At 40.9% G+C, this 27712-nt stretch overlaps 2 protein-coding genes across 2 annotated transcripts; both read left to right on the forward strand.

Moving 5' to 3' along the window:
• Positions 1-1671: 1671 nt before the first annotated feature.
• Positions 1672-14972, forward strand: LOC133456310 (uncharacterized). The gene is made up of 3 exons (XM_061734783.1): positions 1672-1720; positions 6833-7387; positions 14101-14972. The coding sequence occupies exons 2-3, from the start codon at positions 6848-6850 to the stop codon at positions 14611-14613; spliced, it is 1053 nt and encodes a 350-aa protein (XP_061590767.1). The 5' UTR covers positions 1672-1720; positions 6833-6847; the 3' UTR covers positions 14614-14972.
• Positions 14973-16766: 1794 nt separating this feature from the next.
• Positions 16767-25398, forward strand: igf3 (insulin-like growth factor 3). Its single transcript, XM_061734784.1, has 4 exons — positions 16767-16970; positions 18887-19031; positions 23690-23904; positions 23992-25398. Exons 1-4 carry the CDS (start codon positions 16926-16928, stop codon positions 24178-24180), a joined length of 594 nt encoding a protein of 197 aa, XP_061590768.1. The 5' UTR covers positions 16767-16925; the 3' UTR covers positions 24181-25398.
• The last annotated feature ends 2314 nt before the right edge of the window (positions 25399-27712 follow it).

The raw sequence follows: 27712 nt of genomic DNA on the forward strand, positions 1-27712 counted from the left end.
CCACATTATCCCTCTGCAACACAATGCACTTTTGTTCTGAAAATAGTTTCATCCTTTTTTTGCAGGCCAACAACTGCATTATTAGACCCTCCAGAAAAAAGCGGGCAAAAATCCTTGATTATGCGATGAAATATGCAGGGTTATTGTACGATTTTATGCAGTGAAATTGCAAAAGTTGCGAAATAGTTGCAAAATATGCATAAAGTTGTGAAATATGCGAAAAGTTGCAGAATATGCAGGAAATGTAATAAAGGTGATTGTTCCTGTTCTAACTGGGCTACTACTGAATAAAAGAGATTTTAGTGACTTCCTATAATAAACAAGCATGCTAGAAACAAGCTGCATCACAGACAGTGCAAATTTTTGGTATTTTTTATTGTCTCAATTTAAGCATGGCTTAAACATTCCTGAGTCACAAAATTGTAAAATTAAATAATTGCTTCCTGCTTTATAAAAGTGAGGTAGAACAGAATCTGTTATGCTACAAAACTGCTCCCTTTAAGTAAGTAAGTATTTCTCTTGAAGCTGGTGAAATCCTGGAATGGCTCTGCCATCGATTACTTTTTAATTCAGGAATTTCCTCATTGTAGGATGGTCACTCTTAGAGAGTAACTAACTTAAAGGAGCTTGAGGCAGGATTGAGGCAGGATTTATGAAAAAAATTCGTATACGTTTTAAGTTTTCTAGTAATAATGTCAGATGAAGCGTTCCAAACCAAAAAGAATGAGACCTCTAGTGTATCTCTCCGTTGCCTTGAACAGGCTATGTGCTGCAAAATGTGCTGCAATTCCGGACCGGAATTTCCCGCGCTGTCCTGCGGATGTGACGTCACATGACGCTGCATGCGCGTTCTCGGCGGCGCACGAGTAAACATTGGATATGCGTTAGAGTCATGGAGGCAGCTTCAACTTGAATTGGGACTGAAAACAGATGCTGACATGGCTCATTTCCTACTGACCAGGTAAGATAACATTGTAAGTCATATTTAGAGCTTGATTTGAACGGCGCTCCCGTGCCGGTGTTGTGCCAAAAAGTGATTGCCTGCCAGAATCTGATTTCTTCTGATTTCTGGCCGCAGGAGCGCGCACAGCAGCCCGTTGAACGACAGCGCTAAAACGTCAGATTTTCAGATTATGAAGCTCAAGAATGAGATCAAGTCATATTTAGGCAGAAACAACTTTTCATTAACTGTATTTGGCCTTCAATCAATTTTTGGCAGGTGAAAATGCCTATTTTGTGTTGTAATGGTCCTTTAAAAGAGTTAAAAGCAATCCTGAGAGCTCTAGTATTTATTTTATGAAGCTCAACAATGAGACAAAATCTTTAGGTAGAAACAACCTTTCATTAACTGTATTTGGCCTTCAATCAAATTTTGGCAGGTAAAAAGACCCATTTTCAGGAGAGAAATCAGATTCTGGCAGGCAATCACTTTTTGGCACGACACCGGCTTCGCTGTTGGCTGCAGGAACCCCGACGGTCGTCGTGGCGCTAATGAGTCTCATTTCTTATTCTTGCCTCATGCTCTTTTAACTTTACAGACAATATTTTATTGTCTGTAAAGTTAAAAGTATGTAAGAAAACCTAAGACCAGGCAGTCTGTGTGGAACCACAGTTGGATTCGAACGCGCTTTTATTTTGAAAGGTCGTTTCCGGAAATAATTTGGGTTTACAGTAAACTGGAAATAAACCCTACGAACTGAAGTGAGGCTGCAGCATCCAGGTATGTGCTTTTTGCGGAACTTTATATAATATTGTGTTGTTAAAACCGTGTTGTTACCTATGTGGTTGGAAACCGTCACTTTGATGTCCCGTTTGGTTGATAATTTAGTTGGTTTCTATCCGAAGAATGTTTGATAACAGTCTACCTACCGTCTTCCTATGCCTGATTTATGGTTCTGCGTTAAATCGACGCAGAACCTACGGCGTAAGGAACACGTCGACGCGCAACGTACGGTGAGTGGTGTAACGCGGAACCATAAATTAGCCTTCACGCCTCGGCAGAGACGTCAAATTATAAAACAACGTGTTTTAGTCGAACAAAAGCGTTGTTTAAGGTTTCTATCTAAAGCTAAAACTAACATTCAGGCCAGGATCTTCCCCTGGAAGAAAATATGATCTATTTCACAATGAAGCGCAGACCAGGCAATTAGATGCACCGTGTTGTGGTCGCGCTTTGGTCCACCAGTCACTGAATGAGGCTTAACTTTCGGTTTCCCAGAAAGTTAAAGGGCCATTCAAACACGTGCTAGAGCAGCGAGGCTGCTAAGACCTATGGAGGTAGATTTGTGTCTTAATTATTCAATCAAAAAATGATTGATTCAATCAAAAAATGATTGATTCAATCAAAAAATATATTTTCAATAAAAAAAAAAATTCACTTCAATCAAAAAAAAAAGATGTCAATATGGTCTGACCAATGGGGAAGCAGAAGCATCCGCCCACTGCGGGATGTTTGTGTCAAAATGATTCAATAAAAAAAAGATTTTTTTCACGTCAATCAAAATTTTTTTTTACTTCAAATCGAAAAATTTTCAATCCCAAAAAAAGTGTTCAAATGCAATTTTTAGGGTCTCAAATATTTTTTTGCATTCAAACACTTTTCTTTGATTGAAAGTTTTTTTTATTGAAGTGATTTTTTTTTTCATTGAAAATGTTTTTTTCTTTTTGAAGCAACTTCTTTTTTGATTAAATGATAAAGACACAAATGTCCTACATAATATGGCCCAAACACAAAAAACACTACTTCAATCAAAAAGGTTGCTTCAAACAAAAAAACTTCACTCTATCAAAGAAAACATTTCTAATCAAAGAAAGACAGTGTTCAAATGCATTTTTTTAGTCTCAAATATTTCATTCAAACGCTTTTTTTCTTAGATTGAAAAATGTTTTTTGATTGAAGTGAAATTTTTTTTATTGAAAATATATTTTTTGATTGAAGCAATCTTTTTTTTGATTGACTAATTAAGACACAAATCTACCTCCATAAAGACCAGGTTAACCCACAATAATGTCTGAGCTGCAGTAGCTGGTGTAGAAAATAGTTAGGTGGATGGTTTGAGGTGGTTTCACTGTCAAAAGGAGGGAGACTGGTAAGCTTTTTTTTTTTTTAATATATGTTTATTGCTTTTCAGAATTTCAAAGATACAGAACAGACAAATGAAAAAAGAAAAGATAAAAAGAAAACCCCTCCCTCACCCTCAACACAAACAAAACTTGAACAGATTCAGCACATCTTGTAAGAAAATAGTAAAGTTCACAATCACTACAATAATCTCATTATAATGAAAGAAAACTGTACCGAGTAAAAAGTAAAATAAGTAGTACACACAGCAAGGAGGTTCCCATTGATAAATTTGTCTTTTCTTTGAAACCATTGCAGTAAAGGGTCCCACATTTTCTTAAACACGTCTTCCCTGTCTTCGTTACAAAGTCTCAGTTTCCCCAGGTGAAACATATCTGCCATTTCTCTCAGCCACAAATCATATGTGGGTGCAGTGTCTGCTCTCCAAGTCCGGAGGATAAGCTTTTTTGCAATCACAGTTCCAAATAGAACAGCCTTTTTCTGATATTTGTTGGCAAAAGACAAAGGGGTAGTTGCCCTGAGAATGGCCACAAGCGGATCTGGCTCCCAACATCTCCCATAAGCCATAGAGAAGCAATGGAAAATACCTTTCCAGTGTGTATGAATTTTACTGCATAACCAAATAGAATGTACTAAATTACCAGTCGCAGACTTGCATCTGTTGCAAGTGGGTGAGGAGACTGGTATGTTTTACATTTTCACAAATAACATAAAGGTTTCACATATCACAAACTGTATTTGACGTGTTCTTTACTATATAAGAGATCATTTAATCCAGGTTTTAGCTGGTTTAGCATAAGAAATAACCCTAAGTGGAATAACCCTCTATTGCATTTTAACAAGTTGAAAAAGGGTTTCATAAATTGTGTTGAATATATTCAGTACTATATCTAAGATTTGATTTGATCCAGGTTTCAGCTGTCTAATTGTTGTTTTTGAACTGGACCCCATTAGGATCCATTAGAATGGCCCTTAAGCCTTCTATTGGGAAGTAATAATTCAGAAGACGGGTTACTAATAATACAGGCTTTAATGCAAGATAAATGGAGACCAGGGTATACCACAACACATAAGACCAACATATTTAACCTTTAATGTTAAATATTAAATGTACGCTTTTAAATAAAATAAGCTCCTGTATGAGCATGGCCCTGACAGCATAGGGTAAAAGGAATGAGAACCACGGATTACATTTCAAAATACAAGTTGTAGACATCAATTTAGGCTAGTTGGTTTAATGCAGTGTTTCTCAATCCTGGTCCTCGTGGGCCCCTGTCCTGCATGTTTTAGGCCCCGTTTACACGGAGCAAAAACGGAGGCGTTTTCATGCGTTTTGGCCGTTCGTTTACACGAAAACGGAGCTCAAAGTCACCAAAAACGATCATTTCTGAAAACTCCGGCCAAAGTGGAGATTTTCAAAAACTCAGTTTTCACATTTGCGTCTAAACAGAGGAAAACGGAGATTTAGGGCCAATCCCAATTCTCCTTCACTCGCCCTTCTTTTCTCCACTCGTACTTCTTTTCTTCCCTAACCCCTAAAAAAGAAGGGGGAGATTTTAGGGCACTTGAGATCTAGGGCACTTGGCCCAGGTGCCTGTCCCATTTCTCCTACTCCCCCTCGTTTTCATCCCTAACTTGATCAGGAAGCAGAGAGCCAAAAGCTGCTTTAATTTCAGCTGTAGCGCTGTTAATATGGCACTGTATTAAGTTTTAATATTTTTTCAGGTATAAAGGTAACCTTAAGATCCGCAACCTGGGCTCATTTTATCCAAATAACTCCAATGTTTTCGGAGATGAGAATAGCCGCCGCCCCCGGGGAGCAGCCTCAGCTCACAGCCCGAGATCAGACGTATCCGCCGGGTCAAGCTGCTCCGTCGCCCCGGGAGAGAAACTCCGTCGATTTAACGCGGAACCATATTATTCAGGCTTCACACATGTCATTTGTTGACGTTTTTTTCCAGGACTCTGATTGGCTAGCATGACTTTACGCTTCTTGTTACACTGCCCCCTGCAGGTTTGGCTGCTCATAGCACCTTAACAGCATATTTATGCTGTTCGTGTAAACGAAGAGATTTTGAAAACGATCTTGTGTAAACGATGGAATTTTTCAAAACGTAGAGGGGGAAATATCCGTTTTTGTAAATACCCGGCTATGTGTAAACGGGGCCTTAGATGTTTCCCTGCACCAACACACCTGATTCTAATTACCGGTAATGGTCCTCATTAGCTTGTCACCAAGGTCTGCACAACTCTGTTGATAACACAGGTACTTGTATCCAGTGGTGTAAAGTAACGAAGTACAAGTACTTCGTTATTGTACTTAAGTAAGATTTTTGAGAATTTGTACTTTTATTGATACTTTCATTTTTCTGTACTTTTACTTTTACTTCGTTACATTTTCAAGGAAAAAATCGTACTTTTAATCCGCTATATTTAAAATTGGACACGTCGTTACCCGCTACAAATTAAAGCCATGAGAACAGCACAGCGGGGGCTGATTTATGGTTCCGCGTTACACCGGCGCAGAGCTACGGCGTAGGGTACGCGGCGACGCACACTCTACGCCGTAGCCTACGGCGTAAGGTGTGCGTCGATAAGGCGGACGGGAAGGAAGGGGGGCGAGTGAATTGCCCGTGATTGCCCGGCGGCGGGTCCGTGACGAGACACCTTTTAATACCGTTAATATTATAGATCCATGCGAGACACCTGGGGCAGACGGGGAGACTCGGCCTCCCCGAGAAGGAGCCGCAGCCCCCGGGAGAGTTGCGCCGCAGAGGAGGGCCGGAAGGCCGGAGGAACCGCCGTCGCGTCGAGTACCGATGAGGACTGAAGCCTGAATTATGGTTCCGCGTTAAATCGACGTAAGGTACGGCGTAGGTTACGCGGCGAAGCACACCGTACGGTGCGTGTCGCCGCGTACCCTACGCCGTAGGCTCTGCGTTGGTGTAACGCGGAACCATAAATCAGCCTTGAGCGGCAGCCGACGCTCAAGCCGACGAAATTAAAATGGGTTAATGGAAACAAACGCTAAAGGGGTCAGAATAATATCACCATTATTTAGAGTTGTAAGCAAATTCTTGGATTCTTCATTTCTTTGCAATCCTTTTGAAAATAATTTTGTACTTTGAATTTTGTACTTTGTACTTTTTACTTTTTACTTTTGTACTTAAGTACATTTTACACCATGTACTTTTGGTACTTTATTATATTTAATTTGAGGTACTTTTATACTTTTACTTAAGTAATTTTCTTAATGGGTACTTTTTACTTTTACTTAAGTAATTTTCAAGCAGAAAATTTGTACTTTTACTTAAGTACAATATTTTTGTACTTTTTCCGCCTCTGCTTGTATCACGGTGTGCTGAAGCAGGGAAACATCTAAAACATGCAGGATAGGGGCCCACGAGGACCAGGATTGAGAAACACTGGTTTAATGAAACTGCACAATGGAAATGTGTGAATAAAATTTACATTAACATATTAAGCTGTTTTTAGCAAATATCTTTTAAAAAAGAACATTGGCTTGCACAAGTAGTTGGCCTGACCGGAGGAGAGTATTACAATAGACAGTAGGACTTGTCTGTCCCCTAACCAGTCTTTTGATTTGTAAATTTGCGCATTCCACTGTTGGTGTGTTTAAAAAGAAAGTAACCCCATTTTTGCTATCACAGTGTAATCACAACTGAACTGTTATTAAGCTATTCATCAAGTGGCTTACATCTTGAGTGATAAGTGTTTGTGTGTGCACAGGTATCCATTGACAGCATGGCTGCCTCTAATGACTGGGAGATCTATATTCCTGTGGAGGCTGAGGTGAAGAACATCCCCTTGCAGAGTTTACCCCACTCAGTACTAAAAAGAATGGACCTCCCTGTCCCAGACTGCGACTCCTCCAGCAGCACAGGAGACTCCCCGAGAGTCATATGGATTTGTCCCGCTGTCATTGGAAGAAAAAGTCAGGGAGCGGCGTCACACCACGGGAGTAAAGTGGCGGAAAACGTTCGCTCATTACTGGGCACAGAGTTTTGTGCTCGGCTGACTTCCTTGCAGATGTCTTTTGTCTCCTCCAACCGTGTAGCGTGGGAGGTGCTGAAGGACATTTCACCTGGCAGGCAGACTCATCACAGCCGCCTGCTTCCTGAGGGCTCAGCGCCGCCAGACAACCAGAATGCTGTGGTCATCTACCATGGACGCATTTACCTGTGCATCCGGAGGGGCATGCAGAGCCGGAGTGGACCACAGACATTCAAACCAGGCTCTGCCGTTTCCCCGAGATCAGAGTTGACATCTACTAATCCAAAGAAGGTAACGTGACATTTCAGTTGCTTAAATCACCGTGGTAACATAGCAACAGGAAATCCTGGGGAAACATGACAGTTCCTTTGACAAATTTAAGCTTTAACATTAGAAGATTTTATCAGTTCACAAACAATGCTTGTTTAAAGGGGACCTATTATGGCATTTAATGTATATTTTAAACAGGCCTTGAATGTCTTAAAAACAATCTAAAGCTTGTTTTTTCTACATAAATCAGAAATTCAGCCTCTGAGCCATGTCTCTAGTTTTACCGCTTCTAGCCTCAGAATCTGTGCTGGATCCTGAGGGGAGGGGGGCTATGATAATGAGGCTCTGCGCTGATTGGCTGGCTGAATGACGTGTAGCAGGGGAGGGAACAAAGCCTCACTCTGGTTGAAGAGCAGCGGCTCCGTACACAAAGCGTGTCCCATGCGAGCGAGTTTCGGCGAAAAAAAAAAATCAATTCCATTGCTTTATTTTTATTGTATTGGACTGTCCTAACCGGCCGCGAGTTTAACGGTTTCAGTGTGGACAGAGAGCGTCCGATGTCACGCAGCTCGACGCGATAGTCGGACGCTCGCATGCGGTAACACGGTGTAAACGACTCCCTGGGATCTTAAAGCCTGAATTATGGTTCTGCGTTAAATCGACGTGTACCCTACGCCGTAGGCTCTGCGTTGGTGACACGTGGAACCATAAATCAGCCTTTAGTCACCTCGTCTTCACACTAATTCACACAGGAAGATTTAATTGAATTCTAAACAGGTACACCACAGTTATTTACTCCGATTCCTCATCATTTCATTTCTTATGTTACAAGACAAATGAATCATGTTAACTGTAAAGAAATCACAAAACTGAATGTTCACAAATGACAACTTTTATTGTTAAAAAAATAAAAACATAAGTTGTATATAAATAACATTTATGCACTATTGCTGGCTCAAGGAAGGACCGTGTATTCTTCTGAAGGTGTCGTTGAACAGCTTCAGGTGCTTGGAAGATCTGAAACCATAAACAGACAAAAAATGTATAACTAATAGATCCCCGCTGTTACCGAACACTCCGTTAGGTAACAGCGGAGCACCGGAGCTGCTCCCCGTCCGGTCCGGTCCGGGGCTCCGGTGCTCCGGAGCTAAGCTAAATACTTAGCCCATGCAAAGATCATACTTGAAAAAAAAAAAATAAAAAACATAAAAAATTAACGTCACTTACCGCTGACTCGTGTGCAGTTGCCGGGTCCGTGCTGTTGGAACTGATCCTTTTATTAAGGTAAATGTCGATGCAAAACCTCATTTTAACTGTCCATCGCTGTGGAAACAGCCACACGATTCACCGCTTCTAAACAATGGCTGGCGCTCCGGCCGGCTGAGCTGGTTGTGGGCGTGGTTTCAGAAGCGGAGGGCGAACCTCTGCGCCTATGGTGACGTCACCATAGGCGCAGAATCTGAACGACTCGTAGAAGTCACATGACACTGTAAGATTCAGCCAGGCGGGCTGTACAGACCCTGCAGAATTCGGTTGCTAAATTCCTTCTCTGTGTTGGCAGGGTGAGGGAAGACCACTTTATATATGTTAAAACAAGAAAAAACTTGTTTTTCATAGTAGGTCCCCTTTAATGCCTGCAAAAAGGGAACTGTAAAATGTTAGTTGACGTCAGCGTGAAGCTTCCTCCGGCTGCAGTCACGTTTAATTCACTTTAAACCAGGCACGCCTCAACATTTCAGTCATGTTGAAGCGTGTGAGTTGTTTGTGAACAACTCTCACGCTTCAATGGAGTCCTGGAAGGGGCGTGGGAGTTTGCCCAACTGCTCCACATGTGGTTAGCTAATTTTTAAAGGCTTTCGTGTCCCTGAGAGTATTCTGTGGAGGTGCACTTGGGTTGTGACACTGTTTGTCGTTACAGGCCATACCAACAAGGCCTGAACCGACTTGCCGGTTGAAATCTCCATCTTCATTAAATGTACTTGCAGCAAAAGGTTTCTGGTCCAGGTTTACATGAGTTGTGTTCACATGATTTATGGTCATGTGAGAGGGCTGAGTGTAATTTAGACATCCTGATTAGCAAAGACCCCCTGCCAGGAAGTTCCTGTTGGCCAATCTGAGTACCAGTGTTGTGCAAGTTCATACTTTTCATGAACTAGTTCAAAGTTCAGTTCACATAGTTTAAAGATGAACAGTTCACGTTCATAGTTAACCATTTATATTTTGAACTAGTTCTAATTCAGTTAATTTCAATATTTTTAGGTGAGAAGTATGAATGAAACTCCACCCTATCCTAAAACTGTTGTAGTGGTCGTCAACCCTGGTCCTCAGGACCCCCTGTCCTGCATGTTTTAGATATTTCCCTGCTTCAGCACCCTGATACAAATGACTGTCATTAACAGTCTTGTGCAGACCTGGATGACAAGCTGATGACGAGCATTAATTAGAATCAGGTGTGATGATACAAGGAAACATCTAAAACATGCAGGACAGGGTTGAAGACCCTGCTGAATACAATCATGTATTGTCCTAGTGGCTTTTCAACTTTACTCAGGCTGTAAATCGCCAACATTGTTGTCCATTATCAATTTGTCTACCTGTTGTTGGGAAATCAACCCCCTGAAGGTGCAGCAGTGTGACTGGATTGTCAAGGACTTGCAGATATTTTCTCACACTGGACGGATGCTTTAACTCCACATGACGTTTTGAATTTAGTAGGCAGACGGACGAGGCAGACGGTCGCACTTGTTTTCTCAGCGCAGGTGGACATAATTTGCTTAGAAAGGTTAGATTTTTACCGTTGGACTCTTTGGGAGACAATGTGTAAAATTCCCGAAAAAAATGTATTGGTCACCACCAAGCATGTACACTTAGGTCACGACCAAAGGGGCAGGGCTGAAGCCTCGGCTTATGAATGCCCCCCCTTCTTACATATAAATATAAATAAATACAACAAATGAATAATAGCTAACAACAACAAAAAACATATGCATATTTACATGCATACCTAACTACTTACGTACTAACATACACATATATCCATACATGTACATACATATATACGAGCACATTACATATCCACATACATATGTACACTACACATGCATACACTTACATACATGCATGTATCTGCACACACATGTTAAAAAAAAAGGATTATTTAAATTATTATAAAAATGATACTCAATATACCCATCCTTTTGTTTCCTTTCTTTATGCCATCATTCCATTACCCGGGAACAAGTCTGTACTTATCCATCATCATGTCTTTATACCTTTTTTTTTTTTTTTTTAAATTCAACACATTTTTGCTATATTTTAATTCTTCTGGTAATGTGTTCCATAACCTCACGCCACAGACAGAAATGCACCTACTTTCAAAGCTGTATTCCAGATCGGTTGTTTCCAATTGAATTGGTCTCTGAGGGCATAACCGCCCTCTCTCTCTCTGAACATGGTTTGTATGTTGGGAGGAAGTAGATTTTTTCTGGCTTTAAACATAAACCAAGCTGTTTTCTGATCTACCAGGTCCATGAATTTGAGTGCTTTTGACTTGATGAATAATAAATTGGTGTGATCATAAAAACCAACATTATTCACCATTCGTATTGCTCTTTTCTGTATTGTGCAAACTGTCTGTAGTGTGGTCTTGCAAGCATTACCCCAGATTTCAACACAGTAAGTCAAGTAAGGTAGAATAAGCGTGCAGTATAGGGTATTCATAGATCTAAAGTTAAAAAAATGTCTGACTTTGCTCAATACTCCGATACTTCTGGAAATTTTTAATCTTACCTGGCTTACCTGTGGTTTCCAACTGAATTTATGGTCTATTATTATCCCCAAGAAAGTGTTCTCATATACTCTTTCTAAATCAACTTTTTCTATTGTTAAACCTACCTGAGTTGTTAAATGTGTTTTACGGTTTCCAAAAATCATAAATTTGGTTTTGTTTAAATTCAAAGATAATTTGTTGACATCACACCACATTTTCAGTTTGCCTAGTTCAACTGTCACCTTCTCCATTAACCTCTGTAAACAATCATCTGAACAGAAGACACTTGTATCATCTGCAAAAATTACAAATTTCAAAATGTTTGACACTTTACAGACGTCATTTATGTACATAATAAATAATTTTGGTCCAACTATCGACCCTTGTGGCACTCCACATGGGATGTTTGCTGGCATAGACATGGCATCCCCCACCTGAACATACTGGTTTCTATGTCTAATGTAGCTCTTCAGCCATTCCAGTCCCACCCCTCTGACTCCATACCTTTCTATCTTTTCCAAAATAATATCATGGTCTATTGTATCGAATGCTTTCTTCAGATCTATGAAAACCCCCACTGCAAATTTTTTCTCATCAACTGCACTTGAAAGCTCTTCTATAAGCTCCATCAAGGCCATCGACGTTGATCTACTTTCCCTAAAACCATATTGACAATCAATTAATAATTTATGTTTTTTAACAAAGTTCACTTTCTAGTTCTTTATTTGAAAATGCGTTGCGTTCAGTTCAACGTTCTCACAGAAATGAACATGTTCATTTGAACGCGTTCATGCACAACACTGCCGAGTACCTCTCCGAATACAGGAACATTTTTTCACCCAGGACCTTTCGTGGACCCGGAACCTCTGCTAATGGAAACGCAACTAATATTAGCTCTCCAAATCGGACCTTTTGATGTTAGATTTCTACAGATTTACTTTGGACGGTCATTTACTTCTTGGGTCTGGGCTTTCACCCTGTGTTGCCAACCCTGAGGCTTCAGTGTGGCGTTCAATTCAATTTTATTTATATAGCGTCTACTACAACAGAAGTTGTCTCTAGGCGCTTTCCAGTTACCCAGAACATAAACCTCCGAGCAATTATTACATAAACATAACATAAACAGTGACAGGTAAAAACTCCCCTAGTGGGAGAAAAACCTTAAGCCAAAAAGTCGCAAGAAAAACTCTCCTTTAGGAGGAAAGAAACCTTGAGCAGGACCTGGATCATAAGGGAGAGCCCTCCTGCCAGAGGCCAGCCGGACAGAGCAGGAAAAGAGAAAACAGACAGAGAGAATGAAGAACAGAGAAAGGAGAGACACAGACACAATGGCTAACTGGTGTACTACAGGGATGACTATATAAAGAGATGTAGACAGCAGACGCTGAGGTGGTCGGGGGGGCAGACCAGCACAACAAACTACAAGAATGATGGACAACAATGTGGCTAAGAGATACTTATAATAAATAAAAAATGGAAGAAGAGGAGAAGAGAAGAAGGAAGATGGGCACAGCGCAGTGGATCATGTCGGCGTCCCCCCTGCAGCAAAGGCAGCATATCTACAGCGAAGCTGGTTTGAGACTAACTATTATTATAATAATAATAGTCATGGTCTTCTGAGGCACGTGGTAATCCAAGGCCACCTCAGTTCTTGTTGTGCTGTGAGTCTGATGGTCGTCATTGTGAGCTGCGCTGCCTGGCTTCAACCCACCCACCAAGGCCTTGCGTCCTCAGTGGACTACTGTGGGAGCTTAGAAGATGTGATGTTGGTCTGACGTGTCTTGTTTCTCCTGGTACAAGCTTGCCCCCATGCCCCTCGACCTCAACTCTTTGCTGCAGTTTTTCCTTGGTTTCCTGTTGCGATCTTCCAGTACCCGGCTCTCCTCACCTCAGGTCCCTGCTCTGGAAGAAGTGTTGGAGGTCTCTTGACTTTGAAATCCTGCATAGCAAATCTTTCTTAAGAAACCAAACATGAGGCCAGAATAATACCCAAAACAAATCAGGTTTTCCATGTAATTGACCCCTAAACAAAGCTTCTATCTCTTGGCCCATGGTTTTCCTCTTTGCCTTGTAATATATACAAGAAAAAGTCTCTCCAAGGTTGATCACACAGTTCAAGTTGACATTTTCAGACATTGGTCATTATTTGCAAATTTTGAAGAAAAACAACAAAACATTCAGATCCTGCAGACAGAATTTGAAGTTGGAATGTGTGCTGATTGATTCTTAAAAACCCATTTAAAATCTTCATCTGCTGGTAGCTTCACTGTCCAAGCTGCAGGTATCGCTAATCCAGCAGACATGCCGAATATTTGTTTATGTTGGACCTAGGGCTGGGCGATATATCGCCATATGATTTTGATATAGCTTATTTTGTGACAAATTGACTTGAATGTTTTATTTGAGATTTGCACAAATGTTTTGTTATTTGCACAACTGTCAACCTCAGTGGAAAAGTCTGCCTGTTACTATCTACATTGTATTAATTGCACAGTGTATTTTAATTTAATTGTTATGCAGGAAAGGGATATTTGTTTTATTTTATTCAAGAAGCATTTTTATTCTATGCAGGCAGTTTATTTTTAATTCATTTGTTTTATACATTTTGATATTGTGCAGACCTCTGTTAATAAAGGAACCTGTGTGACATTTGGCACGAGGCTTTGTATTAAAACTGACTGTTTTTTTAAGGGTTTGCCTCAGAAAAAAATGAAGCTAACAGAGATGCTATGCTATAATGCCTTGGGGGAAACCCCAATTATGGCACAGAAAAAATATCGATATATATCGAGTATCGCCATTCAGCTAGAAAATATCGAGATATGACTTTTGGTCCATATCGCCCAGTCCTAGTTGGACCACATGAAGCTTTTGGGCACTTGAGAACCAAAATGAAATGAAATTCTGTTGCTTACAATCAAACGAAACAACAGGTTTATGTGATGCTGGTTTGTGTCTTCTGCAGGAGCTGGGATCTGGCGGCAAAAACAGGGTGAAAAATGCCTCGGGTGATGTAAAACAACACGTGAAAAAGGGTTTTGCGCTCAAGAGAAAATCATCATCAGTCCGGGCCGCTCTTCCAGCCCCTCAGTCCTGTCACACCCAACCCAAAGTGGACACCTGCTCTGTCAAGGTTGCCAGAAGACATCAGGTGCCGGATGAAGTGGCAGCCTTGCAGCCAGTCCAGTCTCTGGACGAGCAGCAAGACGAGGGCTACGGTGTCAGGGGGGAATATGAGATGCAAGACCCTGGTGATGAGGAAGCCGAGGGTGCTTCCTGGAACAATGACTCAGATTTGAACATGCACGGCGGAGACGCTGACCCGGGTAGCAACCACAGCTGGATGAGTAGGGAGTCTCTGGGAGCAGCTACCACCTCCACATCAATCCAGCAGGACTTTGACTTTAGTGAGCTGGAAAGGGATGATAAGATTGCTCAGTTGAAGGCCAAATACAACAAGATGGTGTCTTCAGACTGATGTGAACAACAACGGTGTTTTAGTCTCATCTGATGCTTTAATAGAGAATTTCTCACTCGTTGTGCAGAGACCCAGACTGTAGGTAAGTCCTGGGTCTTTACTCCATCCGTCTGCTCAGCCCTTTAACTCGGGCACAGAAGAGCTCTCCAGACCGGAGTCATGAACCTGTCTCAGTAATATGTTTTGTGTTTAAGCGTACCGGTACTTATATTCATCACATCTATATGCGAGTATACTTCTCATTAAAAAGTAAAAAATAAAGAGTTGGGTGTGGTGAAACCGTAGGAAATTAGCAGCTTCCCCTGTTTATAGCACTGAATACATGCCTTAAGTTTCTGTCAACCATTTGATGAATAAATGTATTGCTCTGCAGTGATTTGCTTTCTTTGCATTTCTTTAATACGCACACAAAATACTTTAATTTTTAATTACTTTAATACTTTAAATCCCCTTAATTTTTTTTTGTTCAAGCTGTATTTCTGCTGTCAAGGCTTTGGAAAGCAGCTGGGCTGTTAAACATAGAGCTTTTATTGTAAAATAGTGACTTTGCCTTGATATTTATCAATATTATTTTAAAAACTAGACACGTGTGGCACCGTTGAGTGCCAGGGCTTGACTCCATAGGATCCAACAAACATTTTCTTCTCTCATGAAATTCCTAAATCTTTCCTATGGGTAGTGCTCTTATTGGTTAGAGTCAAATACCGTGTCGTTTCCGCGGTTAAATGATTAACAGGCCTCAAATGGATGAGTCCTGCTGAGACTTTAAACACTGATCAGTGTTAGAATTGTGCTCAATTTCTTTGCTTTAATCAAATTAACAAATTTGACAAATTTGGGAGTTAACCATTAATACTTAAAAAATTCAAATACATGAAATAAATATTCCATAGTTTAAGTTGTGTTCAAACGTAAAAAGTTCAGCAGAGGGAGATATTTCTCCAGGAACTTTCAGTTTTCAATGTTGCATTCTTTTTTTTCTTTTTTTTTTAGAAAAAAGTTTAATTATTGAATTTATTTTTGAAGAGTTTGTGTATAATTTTATAGTAAAGGTTTACTGAACTGTAAAGTTACATAATTAGTAAATAAAGTCATGAAAACCCTTAAAGATGATATAGTTTATACTCTGCTATGAGTAGCTTTCCGTTTTCAGCACCAGAAGTAGATGATGTGTCCACTGTGCTGGTGCTACGATACATGCAGGCTGCATGCTGGAAACATTTCTTGAAGTATTATGTCATCAGGGTATTTTTTTGCTGGAGATTTTGTTCCTATACAACATTTTGGATTAAAAAAATCTGCTTATTTATCAAGTTCAACACAGCAGATGTGTATGAATCCTGAAGAAAAAACAGTTCTGCTTGTTGATCGTTGGAGTTCGATTTTAGAGCACATTAGTCCCCTCATCAGCTGAAAAGTCCTGTTTCCGACTTGTCCACCTCTAGGCGGCAGTAGAGACACTTATGTGCTGCTGTTCAAGCTGTTTTTAGTTGTAAATCAATGCACAGGCAAACCAAACTTATCTCCAGGACAGTGTGAAATGAGGCCAGCCTCGCAGATTCAGAAGCAGCTTTTACTGCAGCCTGGAAAAAAAGAAAGGAAAGTGCTGGCACGTGCACATCTGTGCTTGCTACAGTAACCATGGTAACTGTTATCTGACGATCCGGCGATAAGGAGGTTGTTGGGAATTTTTGTCCAAAGTATTTTTTAATGGGTTTTGTTGCAGAATCCTAGGATATTTCCTAGATGTGTACATTCACATGACAGTAAATATGTGCTGAGAGTAAAGAAGCCCAGACGTGACCCGCTCAGATTGTCTCCCAGGTGACCTGCATGCACCTGCTGCAGGAGGCTGAGATAACGGCCTCTCCATCAAGGTTTCCACTTGAAGCCCATTTCTTCAGATTAACGTTTTGAAACACTTCCTTCATGGAAACCCTGTGAAAACAAAAGCAAACATTTGACTACGTCACAAGAATCCTTGTGCCCTCACAGCAGAACTAGTTACAGTCCGCAGCCTCCAAATGAAACTCGGCTGCACCTTTCTGATACATTTGCACCAGTTTCAGCTGGAAGGAGCAACTAAGTGCTACTAGGTCTTAGAAAAATCAGTTTCAGGCTGCGACAATGACTCACGTCTGGGATGGAAACAAAGCAGAGATAGCACAGGATATAATCTTGATAGTGGTCCTTAGAAGAGAGCCAGAAACGGTGTGAAGAGAGGAGTAGGGACGACTTGCTGCTGTGGACCTCCCTTCCTGCTGCCTCGGTATAAGACCGCTGCTCTCCTGAAGCCCGTCCACTCAGACAGGATGCCCTCCTTACACAGCCACCCTGCCAGGTCGCTGACACTCAAGGTAAGACTTTGTTTCACTCTGCAAGATTCAGCTGAACAAAACAATATTTGTCATTGAATTTGAGCAGCTGGTTCTTTATCCGAGTCCAGATGAAGCGTAATCATAGTGTCTGCATGAAAAGTCTCTGCTGAACAGCAGTTCAGTTTATGTTAATCTGAACAAAGGTTCTTTGCAATAAGAAAAAAAAAAAGTGTTGAAGTTGAATCTTGAGAATCCAGCTAACAGTGTTGCATAAACCAGTTCACCTTTCATGTGGTTAAAGTGCCGCGGTTACTGCAGAGGCGCACCAGATTCAAATATTCACCTCATAAATCACTTCTACGAATCTGCATCAGAAGCATTCCTGGCCCCTCGGCTGCACAGAGATGACTATAAAACAATATTCGCTTGGATTTAAATGGAGACTTTTGTTCAGAGGAAGCTCTTAAAGTCATCGTGACTTATTTATGCCCTTATTGTTCCTGCCGTAGGTGCCAAATGTGCATTTAATTTCCATAAAATCATAAAGGAATTGTGAAGTCATAAAACAAAAAAGGTCTTTATATCTCCTCGCAAATATAAACTGTAGTGGGTTTTACCTGTTTCTATGTCAGGTCTGAAAGAAAAAAAGACTTTAAATGATTCCAAAATGTTTTTATTTAAAAAACAAAAAGAAACTTGAATGTTTGATATTTTTTATTTTTACCTTGACGATCTGATAACAGCTTTCCATCATCACCCCACTGCTGTCATGTGATGGTGTGAAATTGCATTGATTGAGTTCAGGTTGATTTAAAGACAACGAATAAAAAGAGTTGTTATGAAAGTTATTCTCCATAAAAAGACATAAAAAGAGCCAAACAAAACTAAAGATGAGCTCCTAATGACTTTCATGACAGTTTGAATAAGTTTAGGTTTGAAATGACATAATTCAGACACAGATCTGGTGATTGACAGCAGATAGCTGAGTGGACGTCTTGAGTCTTAATGATGATCTCGGGGATAAAACGGCTTCATGATACGTGGAGTTGTTATTGGAGCTCTATTTCAGAAATGACGTTTATCACCTGTCTATCTGCTGAGCTGAACGTCACATCTACCCAGGCTGTGTGATTACACGACGGATAAGAAAATGCATGTTCGTGATGCCCCCCCCAATCCCCATTTTCTCCACCTTCCCCCAGAACAAATTTCATGCATTCCTCCACAGGTTTCACTTTTGAAAGCTGACAATGCAACGAATAAACATCTGGCCAAAGTCATATTTGAAATTCTTTAAGAAAAGAAAAGGAGCAACCAAAGCCGAAGTCAGGACTGCTTTTGTTTTCTTTCTGGTGAACACATTTAAAAAAAACAACAGTGTAGACACATGTGCAACAATCTGAGCTGGAGGAGAATGTAACTGAGGATGACAACTGCTGACTTAATGACTTAAACTGATTTATGAAGCCGTGAGTCTCCTTAGATGTGGTCGCCAGCGCCAGTCAGGTCGGGAACGCTTTGAAGCCGACTCGCAACTGCAGTCCCAGCATCAGTCCAAGAACACGACTTCAACATCCACGAGTCTGTGTTTCCACAGCTAGATGTTAGCGCTTGTCATCGGCTTTATTACATAAAGGAAGTTTGGCTTCACATCTGTATGAAAGCTGCATGAGTGGGGATACAACCGACCCGCTAACAGGGAACTCTTCCCGTTGTGGCCTGTTGGCTCAGGATGATAAAAAAGAAAGTGATGTTTCAATCTGCCTGTATACCATGAGAGACAAAGACTTAAACTAAAGATCTGAAACAGGAGAAAAAGCGTGTCCGTGATCGGTGCTTGAAGGGCGTCTCACTTCAGTTACTTCAGTCCCGCTCTCTTTAGTCATTAGTCTGAGGCGGACGACCCATCGACTCTTCCTCGGAACCTGCGTTGACGCTTGTCTTCTCGTCTTCAGGTGTTGTGTGTTCGGATCTGCATGTTCTACACCAGCCTGAGTCTGTCCGGCTGGCTGACGTCCTCGGAGGCCGCCAGGCTCCGCTGCGGTTCTGAACTCCTCAGCGACCTCATCTTCGTGTGCGGCGACCGTGGGATCTATTTAGGTGAGTTTTCTGACATCTTTTCATTGGTTCTTTAAAGGAAAATTACATTTCCTGTGCCAGAGAACTTATGTGTGGATGTCTGAATTAACAGACAAATCAACAATTCTCCTTTTAAGATGCTTAAGGTTAAGTTGTGATTACAAATCCATTTTTCAGAAATGAGCTGGTAACATTCGCTTGAACCAGCTGGAAAATAAATTTGCTCTGGATGCTTTAAAGCAGCTTCACTCCGTATTTTCAAGTGTTTTCAAGGTTTATCTGAATTCCTAAAATCCAGATACTCGTTTGAAATTCCACATAAAATGCTGATTAGTACCTGATACATTTGTTTTCAGTTCTGTGGTGTTTTTAGAGAAGCAGAATGTCTGCTGATAATTCTCAGTTACATAAACCGTCTGAAAGCGTCACAAAGTTTTTCTTGTTTGTTTTTTCTTTTTTTATATAAAGAAACTCTATTACAACTTGTGCAAATGATTAGATAAACAATAATGAGGTTAAAGTGATATTTAAGCCTCGACATATCAGTGTTAATCTTTCCACTCGTAGTTGATTATTTGCTGATGCATTATGGGTAGTAGTGATATCAGCGGGCTCTGGTCTCAGAGCTCATCAGACGTCTGGTTCTCGTGGTTTTCTGGGTTTAAGTTGGATAAACAGTAATCAACTCCGACTCAGGGCTTGTCTGTGTTTATTATTTTGGAAGCCGCCAGGCTCGGTGTGGTAGATCGGGCCGGTCTTCTGAGTATTCAGTACTTCCCAGGTTTCCTGAACAACACGAGGTGCAGAATCATATCGTAGGTAGATACTGCTGCATTATGTTGCCAAGAGATGTGTGTTAAATCTGTGTGATGGCAGTTCTTCTAATTACATAAGTACAGCAGTCCAGTGTCTGGTAGAGGTGGATAATCCAGGTGCCATAAAGTCAAAAACCAGTCCAGCAGTTGTTCCAACCATCACTAAACCAGCTCCTCTGCAGGTAGTTGGTAGGTCCTTAGTGAAAACACCTACTCTAAATGTACAGGCTGATCCAGAAACATGGCAGCTTTTACTTTATGGCACCTGGATTATACACCTCTTGAATGTGCTTTTTTTTACAAAATCAAAAATAGTTTTGAATCAATCTTAAATTAAGACCAATTTTGAAATGGGTCAGTCTCAAAGCACCATTAGTCAAATAATTTTATTTGCATTAAGCTGATATTTGCTCATTAAAACATATACCTGTGGATCAGCCAGTACATTTAAAACAGGTGTTTTCACTAACAACCATCCATCTACCTGCAGAAGAGCTGGTTTAGTGACCGGTTGGAACAACTGCTGGACAGGATTTTTACTTTATGGCACCTGGATTATCCACCGCTGGTGTCTGGTTCTGGAGGTGCAGCGTTTCATTACTGTGCAATATCACAACAAGTAACGCCCGGAAGCTCTTTCCTGTCGGGTTCGCTGAGGGGTGTGGATTGGATCACAGGAGACGTGGCAGACACATGGGGGCGGGTCATTCTTCTGCTCTCTAGGAAATACCTGAAGACGTCCTTTATTTCCTCGTTCCGGTTCAGCTGAAGATTGCAGCTACTGTAAAATCAGAACCACGTTTGAACATGGCTGGAACTTCATATCTGATGAATCTTGAATACATTTTAATAGGAGAGGGATTTACATTGTATTCAAGTATTATTTTATTTAAGGTTCCTTTGAAGGAAACAGAATTTAAGACTTTTCAATACCTCCAGATAACCCTTAATGTTCTTTTTGATTTAATCATTATATTTATTTAACATCTTTGGCCATTTCTTCTGTACATGGTATCAGATGCTTTGACCAGCTCTTGGGATGTGAGCTGAAAGGAGAAGAAAAATGTAGATGATTTAAAAAAAAAAAAAAAAAAAAAGGAATCAGTTGTAAATAAAAATAAATTGGCAGGTTGTTCCAAGAGAAAGTCTGATTTTTTTGATGTTGATTTGAATAAACATCCAGATACTGATAGAAGTGAGTGTTGTGAAGGTTCTGCTCCACTCACACCGGCCCAGATGTGTAACACAGATACGCTCATGGCCATCATGTCCACATGAAAACACTGAAGCAACTACATTCAAGTCATCAGCTCTACAACAACCAAAACACATCCAACTATCCACAACAAACCTCTGTGGCCCCGGCGCTCCCAGCTGCATCCGCCCTCTGCTCAGTAATGATGTCTGAGGGAGGGAATCATTAGTTTCTATTGTTTTTTCTGCTTCAATAACAGTCATAGTGCAGAGGATGTTGCAGCATTTCATATAATTTCTCCCACATACGCAGAGGCCCTTTCACCTGGTTACCTTTCGCCCTGCTCAGATCAAGGCCACCTTCTGCCTCTGCTATCTGACTGATGGCAATCCACCAACATGGCAGCGCACTCACCAGAACACTGTGCCTCAGTGTGCGATAGCTTTATTGTTAAAACACTTGTTATCTGAGAGGAGCTCGGCTTTCTCACTAAAAACAAAGAAAGGTGCAGAAAAGGAGCAGGAGCTGCAGCGCGAGCCTCCCGGAGCAATAATGAGCTAAATCCAGCAACGTTGTATTAAAAGACACATGTAATTATGGAGCCTTTTCATCCAGTAGGACTGTGATTTCCACAGTAAACTTTGTACGTCATTTCCACCGTCCTTCAGGTTATTTTCACGCTCGAGAGCATGTCTCCACCAGAGAATCTTCTGCTGTAATGTGTATGTGTGCACAGCAATGACGGAGAAAGTCCAGTTTCCATGAATGCCCCAAAATTCTCCAGCGTTCATGTGGGAAAATGGTTTTGTTGCGGCTGAAATCCCTGATGTGCAACAACAACAACAGAGATCAATGAAGGAAAAGTGAACATTATTATTAATATTATTATTATTATTATTATTATTATTATTTTATTTTAGAGCTATTTCTGTAAACACTAATCAAGGATAATTTGCCGTTCACCTGAGTTAATCTCTCTTTTTTGTGCATATACATTTAGAATCTGGACTTCATTGGAATGAACTGGATTAACTCAATTTCAATGAATTGGACTATAACTTAATTGAATTGGATTTTCCTTAATTAGACTACTGCTCCGAATTTGCTGTCAGTGTAAAAAAAAATCAGTGACAGATGATTAAAAGCATAAAATACTTATAGAAATATGGGTATTATAAATGACAGGAACAATAGTCATGATCAACCTGATGGATGTTTTGCTTATAAGCGGAAAGAGACATCAGAAGTGTGAGTTTGAGATTGTGTTGAAGTGAGTAGTCGTTCGCTGCAGCAAAATAGAATGAGTTTCGGTCAGAAATAGAGCCCCCTTTGAAGAGATGAAAGACCACAGCCAATTTCCAGTCAGAAGGGAGGTGGAAGAGCTGCAGAGAGAGGTTAATATTTGGGTGATGGAGGGAGCGATGATATGAGCTGTTGTTTTCAGGAAGATGGGCTCTAGTCCATCAAAGCCAGCAGATTTGATAGGATTTGCTAGACTGAGCTGTTTTCCAGAACTTCTTGCATCTGATCCACGGGCACTGAGTTCCTCTTTAAAGTGGCAGATTCTGGCAGTCCTGATCACCAGAGTGGTCTTTTTTCTGCATTGCCTGAAAGCAAGACAGTCAGCAGCTACTGGAGAGGAATGAACCATCCTCCGGAGGGCGTTCTTCTGATGATTGAGCTCCGCCAACTCATGAGCGAACCAGAGGCTAAAATGTATTGTTAAAGTTAGACCAGGCGTCAGCCATGGTGGGGATGGAGTTAACTCCATCCCAGTTCACGGCAGCAACATCCTGAAGGAAAGTCTGCAAGGAATGCTTGATCACAATCACGATGGTCATCTAATCATGCGGCTAGAGCGTATACATGCATTGGTCACATAGTTGAGATTCCTGTCACCTGATATGTAGTTAGATGGGGTGTTAGTGAGAACATTTAAAACAAACATTTAGCAACTGTTTTTATCAAACTGTGAGTTTCTTGGGCTGTATATTTGTGCAGAAAGTTGAGGGAATCTAAAACTAGATGTCTGGTGAGGAATAATATTATTTGATCTATGCAGATGGTTTAGTAATGTTGTGCCCTTGTTGTGCAGTCTTACACCAAATATTAAGAGCTGGCGTCTGGATCTTGCAAAGAATTTGATTGATTGTTAGAATAAAGGACGATGAAAAACTAAATTCTTTGTTTCTTGTTTCATTTGGAGTTAATATTGGTGAGTAAAGCAAATAAGCATTGACGTGTACGACGACCATGCAAACCACCAGTGCTGCAAATAAGCACAATCCAATAAAACTGAACTTTTTAAAGCATGTTATACTCCGTACTCACCTCCACACAGCATCTCTGTTGTAGTTACAGCAAAGGAAAATACTTCATAAGGTGGTGTTTAATGATGCATTCAGAGTTTCACCAAAGACAACAAGGACAAGCTCAAGTGATTCGTTTGTGACTTGTGATGTACCCAGATTTCATATCTGACTGAGAAATGTATGTTCAGATTTAGTTACCGGACAACCAATGATAAAAATATAATTATAATGGTTTCAAATGATCCTAAACACAAAATGACAGATAACAGGAAAACAGGTCTGTGTTATTTATTTAATTTTACTGATATGGACCAAGTCAGAAATACAGGAGATCTTTTAACGTTAATCTGTCTGTAGGTAAAGGTTCCTGGTCTGGTTACGGTGCTCGGCCCAGACGGAAAGGGATCGTGGACCAGTGTTGCAAGTCCTCTGGCTGTGAACTTCACCACCTGGAGATGTACTGCGCCACCCCAAAGAGCCAGAATCCCACCACTTCCACTTCCACGACCACAAGCACGACCGCAAGCACAGGCACATCCGCCACACTGCAAACCACAACTGCCCAAGACATGGTATGGCCAAGACGTTCCCGGATGTCATATTCTGTTCATTACTTTGCACTTTTGAATCGGCTCCTCACACTCATCTTTGTTTTTCAGTTCCAGGCGGTATTTCAGAAGAGGCTCTTGGAAGAGGTGGGAGCTCCCAACAGTCCACAGAGGAAAACGTACAGGAAGAAAACGCAGCCTTTGCCTGAACAGAAAAGCAGAGTCTCTTTGGGACGTAGGAGGAAGAACATGGAGAGCACGACGGAGCAACCTCCTTCATCGACGGGGAGTCCCCTTTGAATCCCACAGACGACGGGATGGGTGGAGTGCATGAACAATTAAAACGTTACGTGTGAAAGATGCATCCCAAAGAAGTTCTCATCCTAAGTGGGAGTGACATTGAAATGTTCTTCACAAAATAGATTAGATGGCCGACGGAGAGTTGTCATCTGAAATGACTGTACTGAAGGTCCTGAGGTCCAGGACCAGACTGGACGATGATGGTGTTACCCCTGCAGCAGCGTAGTGACCAGAGATGTCCCCACACATTCACCGACACCTTCGTGGGCTTTGGGTTTTGAGTGGTTGATTGTTGTAGTGAACAGTATTTACTATAGATACAATTTGTGGCTTTTAATGTCTGACCTTCTGATGTCAATGTGTGTAACAATATTATCAACCAGTGAAAGTTGAGGTTTGTTCTCGCTTCCTTTTCAGCCTTGTAACACTTGCTAGCTTCGTTGCACCGAGGACGTTCAGCAGGCCGACGGTCCTTCAGAGTGTTGAACTGTTTGGTGGGAGTTTTTACCTTACACGTTGGGGTGTTCTGTACGTGCCGGGACAAACGTTCAAGTCAAGGGCGTGGGGGCTTCAGCGCCGCAACGTGTTCACCAACAGAAGAGAAACAAAAGTCGGCACCAAATTTCTAAGTACTTTCTTCAAATACATTAACTCATCAGGACTGATTGGGTACCAAAAAAAATGTTGTTTTTGTTGGTATCTGATTAGCCAACCACTAGTCGGAACCAGCGCGTTGAATTATCAACCGATCAACCAGTGCATGTGTAGTATCAAATATTTGGCTGCTGTGGCAACAATGGCATGTATGTGTGTGTGTGGGTGTGTGTGTGTGTGTGCGTGTGTGTGCGCGCACACGTGATAAATGAATGTGCAAGCAAACATTTCAGCCCCCCCAGTCCTGGTTCGGTACCAGAAGGCCCTGTTCAGCTGCTAAATGCCCCGCTGTGTTTGACGTGAGCACAGTAAGTTTGCACATGTTTAGTTACAAGTCGGTTTAGCCACGTGTTAATATTTTACTTCAATTCATATTTGTGATCACTTTATTCTTGTTTTACGCTCTTGCCGTCACATATTCACAGTTTCTGACGTGCCTTACGTGTTTCTGGACTTTAATATCCTCCATCTGCACTTTCGACTGAATGGCACCAAAGTTGTTTTTTTAATTTTTTGTACCAAGTGAATGGTACATGTTAAGTATTTCTTTTTTTTATGTACCAGTATGCACATCTTTTATGTATAAATAAGTTATTTATTTCTGTATGTCTTCCTGTAACTAAAATAAATGTTATAAACTATTTGCTGTGAAACAGTTCAGCATTCACAAACCTGAGGCTTTTGTTTTGGATGTCAAGCTACATTCAACACAACTTGACATGACATTCAGAGTAAGGTAGCCGTTGGTTGTGCTTTGACATGACTGCACTTATCATCCTTCAGAGAGTGCTGAAGGCCATCGCGACTGCCTGTGTGGCACAGCTGATAAAATAAACCGATTAATGCTTAACCAGCATTACTGAGAGATTACCGAGTAAATACAATCAATGTACTCGTTCTGCGAAGAGCAAAGATTATTGTGCTCCAGGAGAGCAGTTTCTGACCAATTACTATGTGAACTATTTTCCAAACATATCTGACATTGAAGACAAATATTGACTCATGCTTTCAATTTTAAAAGTGCTGTAGTTCCAGTATTTCTATCCTAACATAATACAACATTCTTCAAGGTCAGTGAACAAGTAAAAACATAAATTAATGTCCTTTACAACTATTTAAGGCCATTAAATGAAAGATACTTTTATCTCATGCTCAATGAAAACCAGGAATTGAACTTTGACTGAAAACACAGGATTTAAAAACTCACCGTTGCAAAGGTGACGTCCTCCTCAGTTCCCCAACTATGGACCACAGGTCCACAAGGTGACGGGTCACCACAGAGGTCTGATTTTTGGCCTTCGTATCTTATGAGGAACAGGAGATGCGGAGATAGGTGGTGCTACTCGTTAGCACACCTCAGAGATATTTGAAATGAAGCTTCATAGTTACTCTCCCCACGGAGGTGGGAGAGTAATTATACCATATATCAGCAGATCCGGGAGGAGGTTCTGTTTAAGACGAGCTGCTCCAGTCTTGTCCAGAGAGGAGCTCCCATGTTGTTTGAGGAATACAATAACATCCTCCTGTTGCTACAGAGGAGGCTGTAAGAGTGGTGCAGGACATGTATGGGAGCTATAGGACAGTGGTGGGGTGCACGCACGGGGCTTCAGGGGGACTGGGGGGGCGGTACTCCCCCGGCCCGGGGCCCTATAGGGCCCGGGCCGCAGGCCGCACCGCCCCGCGAGATTTTTTTTTTTTTTTTGTGGCACCACTTGGTTCATTTTAGGTATATATGGGCTCAAAATAAAGCCATACATATTTTGTATCTGTAAATAAACTTTGTACTTGTAGAAATATTTTGTGCATGTGTAGAACATTTTTGTAGCTGTGGAATTAATTAGTCTGTGTGCAACATTGGATATACAAAGCTACAAACTTTTTTTACAAAACCTGCAAACTTTTTTTACAACTACGAATTATGGCACTGGTTTAACCTGCCAATAATAAGAGCCACAGCCACAAAAATGTTCTACACATGCACAAAATATTTCTACAAGTACAAATATTTTTTGCACATGTACAAAATATTTCTACAAGTACAAATATGTTTTGCACATGTACAAAATATTTCTACAAGTACAAATATGTTTTGCACATGTAAAAAATATTTCTACAAGTACAAATATTTTTTGCACATGCACAATACAAAATATTTATGGCTTTAATTTGAGCCCATAGGTATAAAGCATTGTATAATATGTTGTGCTGAGATTTTCACACTCACAACTAACATTAAAACAAAAATTGCAAGTATAATCTCCAAATGTAATTGACGTTGGCGTATGACGTCTATCAACGTCATACGCCATCATCGATCACTTGTCAACAGAGCACAGTAATCCTACAGCCGAAACATGAGCGGTAGTTATAAACACAAAAGTGGAGTGATAAAACGCAAACAAAAAGAAAAAAGGGACCAAGAAATAGCCAAATTGCCCAAGCTAGATGCATATTCTGTTCGCCTGTGGGAGATGAACCACATTGTTTAGCAGCGTTTCATCCCCAGGCCCCCGGGTGAGTTCGCGGAGCGCAAGACTCACCGAGTACCTTCAAGTAGTGGTGAGTAGGCCACAATGCTTCAATGAATTTGAACTTGTGAATTTATGGGCCGCCGTGCCAATTTTACTACACTACAGTCATGAGCTGAAGTGGATGTCAGACGGTGATTTCAGAGTGATATGGAGGCTCCGTGGTGCTGAACTCCTACAATGTCTGAAATGTATTTGTTTTATTAGGCTATGTTTTTGTTGTTCTTGTGGTTAGTTGGACTTTGTCATGTTATATCATTACAGGACTGTCTCAGAAAATTAGAATATTTTGATAAAGTTCTTCTTAAAGTTCTATTTTCTGTAATACAATTAAAAAAAAAACAAAAATG

The sequence above is a fragment of the Cololabis saira genome, chromosome 12 (assembly GCF_033807715.1).
Source record: "Cololabis saira isolate AMF1-May2022 chromosome 12, fColSai1.1, whole genome shotgun sequence".
NCBI lineage: Eukaryota > Metazoa > Chordata > Actinopteri > Beloniformes > Belonidae > Cololabis > Cololabis saira.

Excerpts from the sequence above, each read along its gene's own strand:
- LOC133456310 (XM_061734783.1), top strand. The coding sequence starts at position 6,848 with ATGGCTGCCTCTAATGACTGGGAGATCTATATTCCTGTGGAGGCTGAG. Across the intron at positions 7,388-14,100 it reads CATCTACTAATCCAAAGAAG|GAGCTGGGATCTGGCGGCAA; the intron begins GTAACGTGACAT and ends TGTCTTCTGCAG.
- igf3 (XM_061734784.1), top strand. The coding sequence starts at position 16,926 with ATGCCCTCCTTACACAGCCACCCTGCCAGGTCGCTGACACTCAAG. Across the intron at positions 19,032-23,689 it reads CGACCGTGGGATCTATTTAG|GTAAAGGTTCCTGGTCTGGT; the intron begins GTGAGTTTTCTG and ends ATCTGTCTGTAG. Across the intron at positions 23,905-23,991 it reads CCACAACTGCCCAAGACATG|TTCCAGGCGGTATTTCAGAA; the intron begins GTATGGCCAAGA and ends TTTGTTTTTCAG.